Genomic DNA, 19537 nt, shown 5'->3' on the forward strand with positions numbered 1-19537 from the left:
GAATGAAGCCAATATGAAGAGAAACAGAGGTGAGAGAGGGAAAGGAAGAAGATTCTTAACTACATTATCAGAACTACTAAATACACTTGTTCCTGAAGCTGGTGCTCCTCTTGAACTTTCTGACTAGAAAAGAGGGAATGTGAATTCCCTCCAATTTTTGTGTTTGTTTGTTTAAACTGGTTTGGATCGGAGTTTCCTCACTTGCAACAACAGCGTTTTAGATGCTGTTTCTCCTGTCTCCAAGTCCAAATCCTTTCTGTTGTTCAAGAACCAATGTCCCAAACTCAGACCAAAGAAATGCTTTATGCTGATGCCTGTAGTTTCTATTACCAAAGAACAGAGGGAACCAGACCAAGAGATCATTTTGCTTCAAATTAGTGGAATCTGACTGCATGTAAGTAGCAGTTGAGAAAAAGGAGCCAACACACTTCTTGCTTCAACAGCACGACCTCCAATGTTGGCTATTGCACACTTTTGTCTAACTTTCTTGTGTAACTTTTTTTTTTAATTTTTTTAATGGTTTTTATTTATTTTTGAGACAGGGAGAGACAGAGTATGAACAGGGGAGGGTCAGAGAGAGGGAGACACAGAATCTGAAACAGGCTCCAGGCTCTGAGCTGTCAGCACAGAGCCCGACGCAGGGCTCGAACTCACGGAGTGCGAGATCATGACCTGAGCCGAAGTCGGCCGCTTAACCGACTGAGCCACCCAGGCGCCCCTCTTGTGTAACTTTTTGTATTTGAATGCAAACCTGTGGAGCCAAACTGTGATAACCCAGTGAGTCAATCACTCATGTCACGTAATAATAATTAATTCAGTCAAGAAACATCAATGGATACTAAGAGTGAGTGGGTGGCATTTTGATGAGGAACGGGATATGAACATAGAGTCAAAGAGAGGCGTATCTCATTTCACTTCACTCTGCTTTATTGCATTTCACAGATACTATGATTCTTTTACAGATCGAAGGTTTGTGGCAATCCTTTATTGAGCAAATCCACCGATACCATTTTTCCAATTGTATTGGCTCACTTCATGCCTCTGGGTCACCTTTTGGTAATTTCCTTAATATGTCAGAATTTTGCATTATTACTATATTTGTTGTGGTGATCTGTGATCAATGATTTTCACTTGCTGAAAGCTCAGATGATAGTTACCACTTTTTAGCAACAAAGTGTTTTTAATTAAGGTACGTACGTTGTTTTTAGACATATTGTTATTACATGCTTACTACAGTATAGTAGAAACATAATTTTTATGTGCACTGGGAAACCAAAAAATTCATTTGCCTCACTTTATTTGTGATATTTCCTTTATTGAGTGGTCTGGAACTGAACCCATAGCATCTCCAAGATAGGCCTGCACCTTCCCACAAAATACTCATTTAATACAAAGGGGAAAAGAGTAATTTTACAAAGGAAAAACCTAGCTTAATCAAGTGTTGAAAATTAATAGCAACACCTAATAGAACAAATAAAAATCTCGTATCATCCGATAGGGCACAATGAAAAGAAACCAGCTTCGCTTTCATGGCATTCCCACCAAAAATGCATAGCCAGAATCTAATTATGAGAGAATATTAGACACCCAATTTGATGGACCTTCTATTCAATAAGCAGACTTCTTAGATGTCAAGGTCATAAATGTTAAGGAAAGAACAAGAAACACTTCAAAATCACAGAGCACTGAAGAGACAAGGTAACTAAACTGGAATGCATAATCCTGGACTGGATCTTTTTGTAGTGAAAGATATTATTGGTACAATCGGTGAAACTTGCATCTGAGGAGTAGATGGTAGAGTGTTAGTTTCTGATTTTTATGGTTGTTTAGTGGTTATGTAGGAGAATGTTTCTGTTCATGGGAATTAGACGCTAAAATACTCAGGGGTGATAGGGCATTGTGTTAGCCACACCCTCACATGGTTCAAGGGAAAAACAATGTCTTCTTGAAACTTATTTTGTAAGTTTGAAATTATATATATATATATATATATATATATATATATATATATATATATATACATACATACATATATATAAATACAGGGCTTTTTTTTTCCAGAACGTCTCTTTCCATTAAGGAAGAAAACTTTTCTAAGCAGCTCCCCAGTGGAGAAGCCCTGTTGGCTAGGATTGAGTCACATGCTCTTTCTTTCTGAAGCCCAGGGCCATTGGCAACAATGCATCCTCCAAGAGCCCTAGGCTGTTTGTCCTTGCATTTAGTTGTTAGGAGCCATAGTAAGGATTGGAGAACCAAAGATAGTGCAAGAAGTTCATAGAGGAAGGCTTTCAGAAACCAGTAATTATAGCACAATAGCATCAGTCAATGATTGCAGAAAGCCTGGATGCTTTTGAGCACACAGAGGAACCTAAAACACCCCCGAGGGGAGGGTGAGGCCAGGGAAGTCTTCCTAGAGAAAGACAGTGATGGGAACAGTGGCTGACTTTTTTGCTGAATGGGGGCCGCGGGGGCGGGGGGGGGAGGTAGTTAACGTTGTAGCCTTTTACAGCCTACCTCCTTCCAGTTCTACTACAGAACTGCCACTCAGCTCTCTGGTCCCTTGGAAAAGGCAGCAGTTGAACACAGCGTGGGGAACTCCCAGAAGAGGGAATAGCTTTGAGTGATGGTGCAGAGGTGGAGAAAGCATGAAGCAGGGACCTGCAAGCTTTTCACCAGGCCTCTGAATGGGGAGCAGGAAGCCAAGGTGGTTTGGGGCCAGAGAAATTAAGAAGCTTGATTGCAATTCTAAGAAGTTTTGATTTTCTTCTAGGTATGCAACAAGGAGCCCCTGTTTTACAGGAGGCCTGTGTTTCTGAGCAGTTCATCTGGGCAGTGTGTGGAGAGGGTGAGTTCGGGTAGGGAGACTCACTAGGACACTATTGTCAGTCTCGGCTAAAATCATTCAAGGAGAAATAAGGCCTCAGTGATAGAGGGAAAGCCATGACAGTGACCTGACAGGAAAGGAGTGTCAGAGAGGATTCAGGTATTCCAATGGCAAGCGTGAGGTGTTGTTAGTAGACATGGGGAAGGCAGGAGGACGCTCTGGGTGATATCTGGTAGGGTCTACTGGGGGACATCACTCCTGCCCACAATGGTGTGGACGAAGATACCAGGATAAAATCAGTCAGGTATCATGCTGGGGTTTCAGCAGAGGAGAGAGCATGTATCCAATAATCTCTCTATCCAGTCATCACTACCCCTGCTTAAAACTCTTTGAAGTTTCCCCATTGCTCTTAGGAGAGACTGGTCTTTTCCACTGCCCACAAAATTGGTGCAACTCTTATGCCTCACATCTCTGTATGTACCACACTAGTCTTCTGTAAGCCCCACTCATGGGCCATGGTCACCACTGTATCTTCAACACTAATATATAGGTACTGAATAAACGGATGCTACTTCAGCCACAGGACCTTTGCACATGCCACCCATGTATTTATCCTTAACCATCTTCCTTTCCCTCTTTGGCTGCTCAGAATTTACTCACCCTTTAGATCTCAGTTCAAGTATCACTTTTCCAGGAGCACCTCTCCTGACTAGGTCCAATCTCTTTTATATTCTTTATAGAGACATGTTCCTCCCCTTTTTAGAATTTTACATTGACTTGTAGGAATATTTGCCTAAGGCCATTTCCCCCACAGACTGTAAAGTCCAGGAGGCAGGGGTATTGTGCTTTCTATGAACACTGTCTCCTGTACTCAGGTTGCTTAATGGAACTCTGTAATGCCCAGTGGATATTTGCAGAATGAATGAGTGAGTGAGTGAGTGAGTGAGTGAATGAAAGAGTGAATATTCCATTGGTGCCTCTGGGAAGGGATTGAGAAGCAAGTAAAGGTGCTTGAGTAGCACCTTACAGGACAGATAGAATCTCAACAGATGGTGTTGGCCTTCAAGTAACCAGCAAAGAACTGGGAAAAGCTCAGAAGAGGGCTTGGCCAGAGGCAGTGGGTGAATGTCTAGGAGAAACAGGGAAATGGAAATCAAGAGAAATGAAGGGTTCCAAGGCCAAAAAGACAATTAAGCCAAATCTTGGAAGGATTGAAATGTCAGGGTGAGGACTTGGTTCTTAACTTGGAGACACCAGGGAGCCAGGCAGGGTGGGTGAGGATGATGACACAGCCCAAGCTTCTCTCTGGGGGGCGGACGGACACGACAGGGTAGCAGGTGACTGGAGCAAGGAGCTGGGAACAGAAAACCACCTCAGGAGGCAATTGCAGAAGCTTTGGTCAAACTTGCAAGGTCAGGGTATTGTAGGTAAGAGATGAGCAGAGTGAAATTCGGGTGGGGGAATGAAAGAAACTTGGCAACACATGGGAAATTTGAGAAAGAAGGAAAGCCATGGGTGACCGGGCTGTGAGCTCCTAAGCCTCATGTCTTTTTTTGTCTCTGTTTCCCCAGTAGAGAAAGAGATTCCTTTTGTTAGATGTTGTGCAAAGGAAACTAATCTGGGAGCTGCAAATGCTCAGAGGTCATAAAAAGAGAGAAAATCTGGCCCAAAGACCTATTCTATTTGGCTCATTCTGTGCTGAGTTGGCAACGTTTAGAAGAAGAGAGATTTCGCATCAACATCCTATATTTCTTCAAGACTGCCCTCACTGGTCACCATGTCCCCCAGGGCACCCATTGGCCGAGCTCAGGTAGCCCTGTGTGGCTGCTCCCCAACACTCCACCTGGTCTCACTCTCAGAGGGGTTCGCTCATTCCCTGTGAGGGCAGCCGATCAGCTCCCCGGAGGCTGCTTTTTGATGTACCGTAAACCATGACACGTCCCATCACTGATCTGGGGGTTCCTGGAATGGGGGCCCAGGGGTTCTGCCTTGAGCACCTGTGCTCACAAAGAAATCTGACAAGACGCGGTTGGCAAGGAGGCGCAGCACTTCTGTGCCTTCTGCCACCACCAGCACTCAGGACCGAGGGGCTAAACGGGTGCCATGCAATCACCGCCATGGTGTAAATGACTAGATCAGGGCATAGATGGACTTCATCAGACTTTTATTGAATACGTTCATCATGCCAAAAACATCTTTTTTTATTTCAAATTCAAATTCCATTTGAAAAAGGAGGCCACAAATGACTGTTGGGATCCCAGCCAGCTCCTGGAGGAGCCCCCACGTTCGTGAGAAAGCACGCACATCCGACAGCTACGTGATTTGATCACTCAGAACTGCATTTTGGGAAACTCCTAGAGATCCCTTGCAGGATGCCAGTTGTGTCTGTAGTCGGTGGCTGGGAAACAACAATGTAACCCCATTCTTAGACCTCTCAGAACATCACTGGCTTTAAAACTATTGACTCTCAAGGATCTACCAGCCTAGAATACGTGTGTGTACGTGTGCATATATATATTCCCACTGAAAAAAATCACTGGTTTTGTTGCCTGCTGGCCGTCACATCGGACCCTTAGAATGACCTCAGCACCCCTGGCTCCCCTCCTTGGTGGGATCCTGTGGATTCCGGCTGTGGCCGGGCAGCCCTTCAGGAGCGTTTGGACTTGCTACAGGTTGGGCACAGCAGCTGGCCCTTGGTGATGATGTACGCCCGGCCGCTCAGCTGCTGCTCACAGCCTTCACACACGAAGTGCTTTCGGTGCCAGGCCAGGTCTTCCACACGCTGGTAGTCCTCGGAGAATATGATCTGGGGAGGGGAGCAGAGACAGTGCGCCAGTCAGGTTCTGTCCCTTGTGGAGACAGGACATCGAGGACAAGTTGCAGAATGGTGGTTCCTCCTCCCCCATTCTGGTCTCGGCCTTCAAATGCGTCAGTGGAGGAATGGGACACAAACCTCAGGCAGTAAGTACCGTTATCTGCACAGGTCATAATTGCCTCTTAGCTTGTCAGATGGAAAACAAAATTCTCTGCCGTAGGCAAGTTTTACTTAGCTAGCAGCCATGATACTCTTTGGCCCGAATCCAAAGCCCGGCTTTGTTCTGAGATGGGATTACATATCCCGGTGAAGACAGACCAACAATAGCTAAGTGGCCAATGGCCAGTCTTCACCAGCAAGGTCACACAGGGTCACTGGGGCTTTGAATAAATAACACTTCTTTTTTTTAAGTTCGTTTTATTTTGAGAGAGACAGAGCGTGCAAGCATGCAAGCGGGGGAGGGGGAGAGAGAGGGAGAAAAAGAATCCCAAGCAGGCTCTGCATGGACAGTACAGTGCAGTGCAGAGCCTGGCGTGGGGCTCAAACCCACAAACCGTGAGATCGTGACCTGAGCTGAAACCGAGAGTCGGGCGCTTAACTGACTGAGCCACCCAGGCGCCCCACACACTTTGGGATATGTATATGTATGCTGAGGAATCCCTGAGGCTCAAAAAGAATTCAGAAAGAGCAAAACAGCTCTTCTCACCTCATCGCAGCCAGAGCACCGGGGCCGTATGCTCTCGCAGTAATGGCGGCCACACCAGGGGGCACCGTCCTTCCAGAAGTAGATGAGGTCCACCAGTGGCTCCGAGCACTTGGCACACACAAAGCAGGTGGGGTGCCACTGCTTGCTGTAGCCTGCCCTGTCTGAGTAGACCACAGGGCTGTCCGCAGGGGCCACTCCCTTGCAGAGCTCACAGACCTAGAAGGGGAGGAGGACACCAGGGATATAAGGTGGTCAGGAGAGCATAGTGACATGGGTTTGAGCTTCAGCTCATCTCTTTCCTTCCTGGGGGCCCTCCAGCAAGTTACTAAACCTCTCTGTTCCTCAGCTTTCTCATCTTCAAACCTACCTCATAGGTTGCTGTGGGGACGAATTAGTTGTTTAGCTCAGTGAGTCTCAAACTTTTTATCCTCAGGACCCTTTATATTCTTACAAATTATTAAGAACCCCAAAGAATTTTTGTTCATATGGGTAACAGCTGTTGGGATTTACCAAAAGAAAAATTAAAACTGAATAAAAACTTGAATAACTATTTGTTGATTCATTTAAAATAATAAACCGACATGTTAATATAAATATTTGTAATTGAAAATAACTGTAGGGGCACTTGGATGTCTCAGTTGGTTAAGTGTCCCAGCTCTACATTTTGGCTCAGGTCATGGTTTCATGGTTCACGGGATCAAGCCCCATGTCGGGCTCTGTGCTGACAGCTTGGAGCCTGCTTGGGACCCTCTCTCTCCCTCTCTCTCTGCCCTCTCCCGCATGTGCACATGCTCTTTCTCTCTCCAAACAAATAAATAAACGCTAAAAAAAAAAAAAAAAAGCTCCATTTTCCCCAGACAGAAAAATTTAGTGAGAAGAGTGGCATTGCTTTATATCTTTGCAAATCTCTTTAATGATGAGCTCAATGAAGGACTGCTGGATTCTTGTAACCGTTGTAGCTTTTTGTCTTTTGCGTTATGTTGCTTTCTTTGAAATATATGAAAAAAATCTGACCTCACCCTGCTATGGAGTTAGAAAAGGAATGGAGGAGTATTTTAATAGCCTTTCCAGATAACTGTGGATATTCTTCCTTGATACTAAATCAAAATGGGACAAGTGGTAGTTTCTCAAAAGTCAGTGGGGAATCTGAATCATATCAATTAACCTTTCATCCTGCTTACATTAAAACCCACTGGACCACCTTGCACTTTGAATGGATCTTTTACCCACGTGTAATTATTTTTTATTTTTTATTTTTTGAGAGACTGAGTAGGGGAGGGGCAGAGAGAGAAGGAGAATCCCAAGAAGGCTCCAAGCTGTCAGCGCAGAGCCCAACTCTAGGCTCAAACTCAGGAACCGTGAGATCATGACCTGAGCCGAAGCTGGGTGGTTAACCAACTGAGCCACCCAGGTGTCCTGTATAATTATTTTTTTTTAATGAACTTTACATTTTAAAACAGTTCTAGATTTACAGAAAAATTGTGAAGATAGTACAGAGAGTTATTTGCCCCACACCTAATTTCCTCTGTTCTTAACATCTTAAAGTGATATACTTGTCACAATTAATTAACCAATATTGATATGCTATTATTAAGTAAAGTCCCAATTTTATTCAGATGTTCTTAGATTTTCCTAATGTCCTTTTTCTATTCTAGGATCCTACATCACATTTAGTCCTCATGTCCCTTAGGCTTCTTTTGCCTGTGACTTCTCAGACTTCTTTTGTTTTTGACGACTTTGACAGTTTGGAGGAGTACTGGTCAGGTGGACCTCAACTGGGATTTGTCTGATGTTATTGTCATGATTACATTGGGAGAAAAACCACAGAGGTTAATTGCTATTCTCTTGACATACTTTCCAGAGTACATATGTAATCCATCAAATCTTTTGAGTCATTTTGGAGTTATTTCCAGCTCCTCAAAATTCCGATGATGATGATGATGATGGCAGTGGCTATCATTTCTTAAAGACAGGTCTACATCCAGCGTTATGCTCAGGATTTTGCACTCCTTACAGAAGCCCTGGAGAGATATTCCCCCTTCTAGATTTAGCTCCCTTTTAAGGAAATCATTATTTCCCTCCAGACTTGGCAAAACTGAGTTTCAGAGAGTTTCAGTGGTTGTTCATTAATATACAGATGATAGGAGGCAAAGCTGGGATTTGAACATGGGCCAAGCCTGACCCCAAAGCCAAGGTTCTTTCTACTATACTGTGTGTAGGTGTCCATAAACTGCAGCCACACCAAACCCTGATGCTCCCTGTACTCGTAAGAGCCACTGGCTAAGAACAGATTTTATGTTTGAGCTCAAATTCACTGAAATGTTTTCTCCCAAAAAAGAACTTCATTTTCCTCATTAGTAGACCTGTATTAAGGACTGAATTGTGTGCCCGCCGCCAGTTCATATGTTAAAGTCCTAACTCTCAATGTGACTGTATGTGGCTACAAGACCAGGTAATTAAGGTTAAATGAAGTCATAAGGATGGGGCCCTAATCCGACAGGACTGGTGTCCTTACCAGAAGACTAGGCACCAATCAACTTCTCTCCCACCCTGTGTGCACACAGAGGAAAGGTCCTGTGAAGACACAGGGAGAAGGCAGCTATGTACAAGCCAGGAAGAAGGGCTTCATCAGAAACCCACCACACCAGCACTTTGATCTTGGACTTCCAGCCTCCAGAATTATGATAATAAATTTCTGCTATTTAAGCCACCCAGTCTGTGGTGTTATGTTATGGTGGTCTGAGCTGACCAATGTAACCTGTATTACAAAAACCTGTATTTATATTATTAGATTGTGAATCTGAGAAATGGAAAACTGTGGAAATTTGTTTTCCCTCTTGTTACATAAAGTACCTACATGATATCATCAGTTTTGGCTCTGGGCCTACAATCCCTAAAATATTTACCATTTGGCCTCCATGAGAAAATGTTTGCAGACCCCGGCTTTAGATGAGGACTCTAAGCTTACCAAGCACCAATTATGTGTCAGCCAAACTAGAAATTTCGTTCTGCCATGCAGACATGAGTAGGCATTAGTTAAGAGCCTAGACACTTGGCATTCTTAAGTTATATAGTTTAATTACATTCTTAATATATATTCTTGCGTATGAAGAAAAAATAAAAGCTACGATGACAAAAAATAAGGAAAGAAAACCAGACCACAAAGAATGCCCACGTACTGACAGGGGTCCCTGAGCACAGTAGTTGTTGAATGAATGTCTACATAAAAAATATGCTTGGCTAATGGATCCGGACAGCTTGACAATGTTCCTTAGAATGTGCTGGACTTGTTGTTTCAGTTGTGCCCACAAGAATGAACGGTGTGAGTCCTTCACCGCAATGAAAACCCTGTTCCTCTGCACGTGACTGAGTCCCAGCTCCCATGGAGCTCATCAGAGGTCTTAAACCAAAAACAAGTGATGAATCATCATTTACTTATTTTCACCATCCCTTCAGCACAGCCAGGACGTGTAAACTATTTGGCAAGTGTCATGTGAGTACCAAGTGAGTTTTCTCTCCGCCTGGCTTTCTAAATTTCATGGGATGAAATTTCCAGCCCTTTTCGTCCAGCAAAGAAGGGACTTGGGGCCAATCCACCACCTTGGCTGGGTATCACTGTGGTACACAGTGGGGCTCCCAACTCCAGATTTCTAACACGGAAGCAGAGGAAGGGAAAGAGATAGAAATGCACGTGGCGGAGTCTGGGGAGCATCTGAAAGCACCCACAACCCACAGAAGGAAATGGAGGGCTGGGAGGTCAGAGGGGCAGTCTGGGTGGCTGTGAGCCTAGGTTATGGCTGAGATCTCTGGAGGTAATGGGGGGCCATTACTGGTTCTTGAGGCTGGAAGGGCTGTGTTTGGTTTGCACTGGAAGGAGATAGTTGTAGTGGCAGAGGCAGCATGGAGAAGGGAGGGAGAGTCATGCTCGCAGAGCTTGGTCCCGACCTTCCCCCACCACATCTGAAAGTGCTGTCTTAAGCACCTCCCTCAGTGAGGAGTGGCCCTTCCCTCATTGTTCCCTCAGCATCCCTGGCTCCTGGCCTCGTTATTACCAGTAGCCAGCCCTTTTTAAAGCAAACAGTGTCACTGCCATTTTATGAAAACAAGATGTCCGAGTAATGAGCCCTGTCAGCATGTGTCAGGAACAAATTTCCTCCCTTGGCCTCTGAGCTATTTTCTGTGTTCCTTTCCCTGTCTGACAGTGTCCTGGATAGTAGATCTGACAGTGTGCTGGCTCTGTCAGCCTGGTGGCCCCTCAGCCACCACGGGCAGGCTGGCAACCAAGAGTCAGAACGCCCCCTCGCCTGCTTGGCTCCTAGGATCCTTGCCTTGCCTTTCTCTGCACGAACTTATTCTCCAACAATCCTTGGTACTGAAGTGGACAATTTCGAAATTGCAGTAGGTAGCTGAGAGTGGGGCTGGCTGTGTGACCTTGGACAAGTTACCCAACCTCTCTGTGCCTTAGTTTTTTCACCCGTCAAGTGAGGATACCAATAATATTAACAATGTCATAGAGCTGTTGCATGGATTAAATGCGATAATAGAGTTAATGGACTTTATAAGGGCTCAGTAATAATTAGCTAAAATCTCTGGTTATCCGTACCCCAGCTCTCTTTATAGATGAGAGACCTGTGGCCCGGAGGGGTTAAATCCCTTTCCCTAGATGACAAAGACATATTGGAGGCAGGATGAGCTTTAGGTTTGGAGGCCTGAGGTTCCTTTCCATAACACCATGATCATGTAGGTTGGCAGGAAGTGACTTTTCCCACCGATGAGCTTTGTACTTTCCCATCTCCATTGTCTCCATCTGTGCATGGCCAGAGAATAGGGTTCTGGGAGTTGTATCGTCCATCACTACCCCAGACTCGGCTACAGTCAGTCCTCTCCCCCAAACCGTCCCCTGTAAGACCCTGGTTCTCAGACTGAAGTCTGCACCAATACCCCCCAGAGGGCTTCTTAAAACAGACTGCTGTGCCCCACACCCACAGTGTCTGATTCGGATAGGTCTGGGATGGGGTGCAGGAATCTGGAAGCTCTGGGGGATGCTGGTGTAGTCAGGGGACCCACTCTGAGAACCACTGCCACACAGAGTTTAAAAATGGCCTTAACAATAAGCTCAGCAAAAATGATATCATCAACTCTGTTCAGTTATAGCAAATGCCAGTTTGAATTCCTGGGATGCTTAAATTCTACACAATTTTTAAGAAAGCCCAGTGTGGTCATTCCCAGGCTACTTCCCCTGTGAAGGAGATAGTGTGGCCAAGTACAAGTCCCTTGGGACTATGTTAAAAAGCATACAGAAGAACACTTATCATTAGCATATCAGTTGGTTCTTATTCATACTCTCAACCATCTAAAATCAGAGCTTGCTCATGAGAATCTTTCTAACATTTGCCACATAACTTAGTTTGCAGACCATTTCCCCCTGGGAGGAGGGGGGAGTGGCCCAAATCTTTCACAGGTGGAACAGGTATGAAGTTTCTCCTTATGACCCTGAAGTTTTGCCCTGTCCCTGCTCAAATGGCGAGAGATTCTTAATGAAAAAGGTCTAAATGAAAGGATTTGGAAATTCTATACTTTGGGCCTTTGTAATCTGTAAAAAAACAAAAACAAAAAACAAACAAAAAATGCCTGGTTTGAGAAAGCTGAGGAACATTTCAGATTTGGCTACTTCAGAAGCTAAGACCCTGCAGGGTTGGGGTTCTTTTGGTCATGGTGTGTGGAAATGTTGTTGGCAAATTCTTGGACACTCCTCCATCCAATGGGGTATCTAAGTCCCTTCCTTTGATTGTGGTCCCTCCTTAATGACTTGCTTCTATTGAACAGAGTGTAGTGGGAGGAGTGTTACAGATGCCTGTGGTAGGGCATAAAAGACAGCACACCTTTCACTGGGATCTCTCTCTATACACACACCTTGGGAGCCCTGGGAGGACAGGAAAGAAATCGCGAGACCTCTATGCCAGGGCGACTTTGTGGAGAAACCACACAGAGAGCAACAGGCCCAAAGACCCCCTCCCTGGCTGGTCCAACCCAGCTGTTTGTGTCTTCCCAGCACTGAAGCCAGACCACCGAGACAGCCCCCAGCCTATAGGCTGCTCCAAATGATGCCACGTGGGCAGAGACAAGATATCCCCACTGAACCTTGCCCACATTGCTGATTTCTGAGCAAGACAGATGTTCTTTCTTTAAGCCTCTCCACCTTTGGGTGGTTGGATATGCAACATTAGGTGACGAGAACATCCAATGTGAGCACACAGAATTAAGACTTCTGGAATGGGAGTAACCTAGACACAAAGTGTTTTAGGCAACAGTATATTAGGGACAGTGGCCAAAGGTTACATGGCCAAAGACCTGTCTCTAAGGACCGAGCTGTGTTGGCCTTCAGAGCAGGATCAGCAGATGTGGAGAACCCTCTCCAGCAATAATCTCTCTGCTGGGGTTGCCAGAAGCTCTGTCCCAATAATTCTGTTCTTTTCTGGAAGGCTCTTATCCAAAGGCCTACTCAGTCTAAACCCAGAGTGCCTTGTGAAAATCTCACTATTACAATACAGTAAATATTAACACAAGGGCCTTGAATTCAGGCACTGGGTTCTTTCCAACACAAATACTCAACAATTTATTTATAAACAGCCTCTCCCCATTTCCTCTTATGGTGATTATTCGCCATCTTTGCTTTGCAGCCTCATGTATCCCAGAGGTTTTTTTTTTTTTTTTCTCATTTTCTTTCCTTTTTCAGCCCAGTGTCATTTCTGGTATCTTTAGACTCTTGTGTTCTGTTCCTCCACACTGTCATCTTCCTGAGACTCCTCACAGTACAGACTGGGCAGGCTGGGTGCAGTGGTTAGGGTGAGGGGCTTTGGGATAAGATCTGTACCATTGCTCCATCACTGATAAGCCCTGAGACAAATCACCCACCTCCCTGAGCCTCAGTTTCCTCACTTGTAACATATGACAGGCCCTGGCTTATGGGAGATGCTTTACACATGGCGGTCCCTGTTGTTGGCCAACGATTTCACCTCATGCTTCTTCTTGGGGCAGACGATTGAACATGAGCCTCTCTACCAAGCAAAGTCACATGTTAGGCATCTCTAACTGAATCCCTCTCACTGGTTACCTGATGAAGGGGGAACACAGAGCCAGGAAGGCTTCATAAATGCTACTCTCAGAAGAGAGACCGTCAGCCTGGGGTGTTCTCAACTCCAGCTTTGACAAGTGTGTGGGCAAGAGCTGGCTTCCCACCAAGGACATTGCAGAGTAGGAAGAAGCCTTATATGTGGTCATCTTGTCACAGTGGTCATGCACGTGCCTGCAGCTGCATGGGGTGCTATGGAAAAAGGAGGTTCCATCATCTGTGGTGTTTGTGGGGTTTGGGGTAAGTTTCAGTTCTGCCTTAACCGCTCACAAGCTAGATGACTAGAAAAAGGGGAAATTATATTTTGTAGGAGAATTCTTAGGATTCAGTTGAAAAAAAACAAAACTAGGTAAAGCCTTTGGCACAAGTGCTGGGCACAATCTAGGTAGTCAAGGAATGGCAGATGACATTATTATCATCATTATTCATTAACCTGCATTAGCAAAATGAAATTGAATAAAACCAAAGTAATTCATAAAAAGCTAATAAAAATCATGTTTTACAGTTGTGCTAGTTCTGGGGTAAGCAAACTACATCTGTGGGCCCAACCTAGCCCACTGCTTGTTTTTGCAAATAAAGTTTTATTCGCACACAGCCATGGTCATCTGTTAGATATTGTCTATGGCTGCATTAGTGCTACAACAACAGAGGGAGTAGTTGTGACAGAGACCATGTGGCTTGCAAAGCCTAAAATATTTAGTATCTGCCTTTTACAGAAAAAAAGTTGCCAGCTCCTGTTTTAGTCAATGGAATATTATGCAGCCCACTCCAGGAAAAAAAAAAAAAAAAACAACTTGTGAAGTCTCTGTGGCAACATGGAAATATATTTATAGCATAAAAAAGTGGGATGAAGGGAATTTTCAGTGGAAAAAAATTCCTTTAATGTCATTAAAATATCTCCACTGTAAAGAAGGAGGGAGGCAGATGTTGAGCAGCCTGGTAACCATGGTGATTTTTCCTGCTGCTTCCCTGGGCCTTTTACCCTCTGTCCTCCAGCTCAGACAGGGCTCAGGACTGGGGGTGGGGCAGTGGTTTCAAATTCCCAGAGAGGGGCCGGCAGGAAAGCCAGCCTGCCGAGCCCACAAGCCAAACATCTGCTGCACAAAGATTTGGAAGTCCCTTGCCCACAAATATGTCCCTTGTTGGGGCAGGAGTTGGGCTGAGCAGCCAGATGCTGTAAGTTTCCATCTGAGAGGCAGGCCTCAGTGGGCGGGGTGCTGTGGGGAAGGGGCTGGGTGAGGGGCACCCAGCAGTGATGGTAAATTACTAACGGGTGGAGATTACATTGAATGCTATGTTCTGGCTTCCTTTCCCCTTTCTTCAGTTACAAGTTTGGGGTGTAGGGAAGGGAGGAAATTCCATGCCCAGGAAATCCGCACATTTCATTTCTGAGAAAATACCAAGTAAGCATTCTAAATGCAGGGAAATGGTTTGGTGGGGCTGTTAACAATCAGAGCATTGAGGTCATTGACCTCGCAGCCCAGGCGCTCATAGGTTCCATCCAGGTGGGAAAGGTGGGGCGCGGAGGGCCTGGAAAGTGGATATGGGGCTCTGCCATTCTCCAGGGAATGTTCCAGATTGCTGGAGTTGGCAGATCCCTGGCCATGGAGCTCTCTGAAGTCCCCCAAACCCATGAGAACCCATGGTGGGTGGGATTGGGGTGTAATGGGCGAGGCCTTCCATTGTTCTTGGCATGCCTACAAGAGGCCCCCAGATTCTTCACTGAACTGGGCTGTGGGTGACTCCAAACTCTGTGGCTCAACCAGCAAACATAAATACACACACCTCTGTGGAGTTGTCCTCACCCATCCAGGGCCCCACCCCAGGACTGCTCAGACTCCTCAGGACTGGTGACCAACAAGGATCTGGGATGGAATCCCAGTCCCACCTCTCATCGGCAAGCCTTTTAAGTTCTCTGCTGCAGGTTTCACAGCTGTGAAATGGGTATGAACAACTCCAGCCTCTGCCAGTAGTTGTTAGGAGGACCCAAAGACATGAGTGAGCCTGCTGTGAACAGTCCCCTTCCCACCTGCCCCCCTTCCTTGCCAACACACACACGGTGGGGCAAGTAAAGGAGACAGGGGGAGACATTAAATATTTGGGGTTTTTAATTGGCCTCACTGATTTAAAGGACACACTTGTGGGGTGACATTGGCTGAGTTAGCATCTGGGATTTTTCACTGCGGTGTTTCCTCACAAAGACAGGTGCCTCTGACAGCATTTCCCATGGTGTCCTGCCTCTCCTAAGCTCAGTGTAATAATGACTCTTTAGGGCTGCTCTGAGGTCGGCAAGGGCAGCCACAGCTCCTGGGTTCTCTTCTCAGGTGAGCCTCCGCTGATGTTAGGTTGCCCTATCCCGCCAAGGGGTGGGTGTGCAGGCCTGGAGTTGGAAAGCTGGGGTGCACATCTGTGAACTGTACCCGGATCTAAGGACTGCACAGCCCCAGCCATATGGGTGAGTTGAGCTCAGAGGGTGCTGTTCCCACAATCTGGCTAGACCTCTGTTATACCTGTGGCCTCACCCCTAACTCAGCTCAAGGGGCCCATTTCCACATGGACAAGGTGGAAAAGGCTTTTGGCAGTAATGCTCCTCTGGTCTGGAGAACCCTTTCCTCTGAGCACATTTTGGTGGAGGGGCTTGGTGAAGACTCAACAGCCTGATCCTGTCGTAGCTCGGGTCCCAAGGTCTCTGAGGAAGGACAGCACTGTAACGGGCTGACAGCAGATTGATGGAGCCGTGCCAGCTCCGAGGAGAAACGCCCTGCAGTATAGACGGAGCCGTGCCAGCTCACAGAAGGGCCCTGCAGCATAGGCTGATTGTGGCTCCGTGAAAAGGGAGCTGGTGGCCTCAGGCTGCTGAGTAGTGTGGTTGGGTGTGGTGTAATGCAGTGTGTGATGCCCTGCCTGTGTTTCCTGAACTCCCTGTGGGTCTTTAAAGGAATATTCCTATGTAGAGTCCTCAGAGCTGGACTCCCTAAGCCAGGAGGCCTAAAACATCTATAGAATGCCCTGTTGTCTTCTCTGATCCTCACCATATGTCAATTTAATTATATTATTTTTCCTCGGCTTATATGTAAAATTATTTTTACACTTTTTTTAGCAGTGGTTCTCGAAGTGTGGTCCCCAGACCAGCGTCAGCATCAACCCGGGTGTTCATTAGAATAGCTGATTCTCTGGCCCCACCTGCTCCTATTAAGCAGGGAGCTCTGGGGTGGGGCCCAGTCCTCTGGATTTTAGCCAGCCTTTCAGGTGATTTTAGTTTGAGAACCACAGCCACAACCTGCCGGAGGCTCTCAGAAGTCCTACCTCAAAGAAACCCACTTAGTTTTGGTTACTCTAATGTCTCCCAAACTTACATGGCCATGTAACCCCTTTAGGATCTAATATCCATTAGCTATCCGAGGAACAAGCTTTGGGCAACAGGAAAGATGGACTTGGGGACTGATGGGGGGTTGGTTCAAATCCCACAGCTTTTCTTCAAGTCATTGGGTGGTTGGGGGCTTTAAATCAGACCCTCTAGTTCTTAGCGCTGCCCTTGGTTCAGAGAAAGCCAAATCGTAGCTGCTAACGATAGTAATAATGATCACTCTTAGGATGACAAACAATATTATGTCACCAAGATCATTCTAGGAAAATGTGTTTCACATGTTCTTTCTTTTGCCCATTTTTTTTTTTCCTCATAAATCACCGCTTGGATTTGGGGCATCAGTCTGAGTTCTACAATTTCCTCCCCATATCTGGGTTCTCAAATTGAATGCCCTGACCATTTCTGGCAAAGTCCACTGTCCTCATCAGGGAAGCAAAAATCAGGCTTCCTGCCTGATGCTTGGCTCTGGTAACTGTCCTACACTTCCCCTTTATGAGAAACAGAAGGGACACAACACACAGGATGGCCAGCACCCACGTCCACTTGACTTGGCCATTGACTAGGGTAAGGCAGAACAAATTTGGGGTTGTTGGGGACACATTGTCTATGGACTGGCAGGCTATCTAGCTACCTTTATAGGATTTGCTCCCTGGCTTCTAGGAGATAAACAGGGAGTCAATAAAAGCACCCAGCCTTCTTTCTTCCTGGAACAGATAATAAGCAGGGTTTTATAACTCAGCATCATGTAGTTGGAAAAGTATCGGATCCAGGTTCTACTCCTTAGAAACTGTGGAACCTTGGAAAAGTTACCTACCCTCTAGAATCTCTGATGGGGTTGGTGAAATTCACCCTACTAGGCAGCTGGGGGAGTTAAACAAAGACTCTGAAAGAGTAGGCATGGCATCTGGCACACAGCAGGTGCTTAATAAATGTGAACTTGGATCTCATCATCCTCCAGGGCAAAATGGTCATCTAAACTGTCCCCATCGTTAGAGGCTCTATTTAGTCTGAATATTCACTGATTCATCCATTTGTTCATTCATTCATGGTTCACATATTTATTGAGTACCTACTATCTATATCAATGGCACCTGCTGAAGATACAGAGATGAAAAAGAAACCCGCAGCACCTAGAGGTGACATGAACACATGATGTACAGGCAGGGATCCACTAGTTACATAACTAGTTATCCAATCAAGATTGGGGGTAGGATAAGGAAGGAGAAGGCAGTTTTCCCTAGCCAGCCCAGCCCAACCACCACGGGCTTCCTTCAAATTCTGTTTTTGGTCTGGTCTTATTGTTTAAATGCTTCCAAACTGTCAGAACTACTTCCTAAAGTTGATGATAGGCAGGGGCTCAGGATCTCAGGCCACCTTTGCCCCACTTCCATGCTGTACAAATATGTGGGGCTGAGTCAAGGATAAAATAGCATATCTCTCCTGGGAATGGCAATTGGGAAATGTCGCAACGACTTAAAGAGATCGCCTTCCAACTTGGAATTATGCAGTATTTATGCTTTAAGGACAGATAACTATTTGGATATAGGGCTGGATGGGGAGGACACTAATTTATGAAACACTGTAACTGGATCTAATTTTTTTTTTTTTAAGTTGCTGGGACATGGATTCTTCCTCGGAAATGGGTCTTTTCAACACCATCGCCAAACCTGTGGTAAGGAAAATAAGTTTTGTTCTTTTGACTTAGAGTTCTCAGATTGACTGTGTGCGGCCATAGTTCACTGGACGGTAATCCCAAATGAATGTGCCAACAAATGGGGGTTGGACATTCAGGACACAGGTTTTGGATGGCAAGTTTGAGTCACTGCAGGCAGGAAAGAGCCTGGCCCTTTCTGAATGTAGTGACAACATCACCAGGACTGGCATTTCCCTGGGCGGTCCGGCTCACACGGGCGACTGACAGCCTGTTACCAGCAAGGCAGGTTATTTGCTTGAGGGCTCCACATATTGGGACATTTATCTCCAAATAACAATTAGAGGCAGCTGAAGTCACTTGGCTGACTGGGGCAGAGGGCAAAAGGTAGACGGGAGCCAGAGGCCGTGAAACAGCAAACATCAGCCCTCTGTGGTACCCGTCTCCAGCTAGTCCTTTATACCTCCTCTGGGGCAGATGAAGACAAAGCCATCCATGAGGTTTTCACCTCCCGGACACTCTACCTTCTTCATTTTCTCTCAAATAGCCTCCAGTCCCTCACTCCCTTACAGCACATCTTCCACATGCTGCTAGAGGGCGCCTTCCCAAGCACAGCTCAGATCCTGTGACAGCTCCCGCTGAAACCTGCCATAGCTGCTGATGGCCCTCAGAGTGAAGTCCTACATCCATGGTATTCTCCAGTGTGGGGACGGTGTCCTCCACTTGTTTGATTTCCTGGGGCTTGGCGGACAGTACAGGCTGGTTGATACTTGGGTGATGAATGGATGGAAGGCTTGCCTCTTCAGGAAGTGTGCCCCTGCTGACCCTGCCAGCGTCGTGTCCCCACGCCCCCCAGCACACCACGCTCTCAGGCACATGGGACTTTGTTCAATCCTCTGGCTCCACCATGCTCTCTGGAACTTAGGGTTGTTTTGCCCAAGCTTGCCTCTTTAAGATGGCCTGGGTCTTCCCTGCCAAGCCTGAATTCATCCTAGTCATTTCTCCCGGCCAGGCTGGGCCTCAGCTCCTCCTCCAAGCCCGC

At 46.1% G+C, this 19537-nt stretch overlaps 1 protein-coding gene across 1 annotated transcript in view; it reads right to left on the bottom strand.

Moving 5' to 3' along the window:
• Window positions 1-4967: 4967 nt before the first annotated feature.
• Window positions 4968-19537, bottom strand: part of LMCD1 (LIM and cysteine rich domains 1) — a 57819-nt gene continuing 43249 nt past the window's right edge. The window contains exons 5-6 of the mRNA XM_040492099.1: window positions 6346-6561; window positions 4968-5630 (exon numbers count right to left, since the gene is read on the bottom strand). Of these exons, the coding sequence (XP_040348033.1) occupies window positions 5472-5630; window positions 6346-6561 (375 nt within the window). The 3' untranslated portion in view covers window positions 4968-5471. The remainder of the gene's footprint in view (window positions 5631-6345; window positions 6562-19537) is intronic.

Source organism: Herpailurus yagouaroundi, unplaced genomic scaffold, assembly GCF_014898765.1.
Source record: "Herpailurus yagouaroundi ecotype Mexico unplaced genomic scaffold, PumYag 183, whole genome shotgun sequence".
Classification (NCBI taxonomy): Eukaryota; Metazoa; Chordata; class Mammalia; order Carnivora; family Felidae; genus Herpailurus; species Herpailurus yagouaroundi.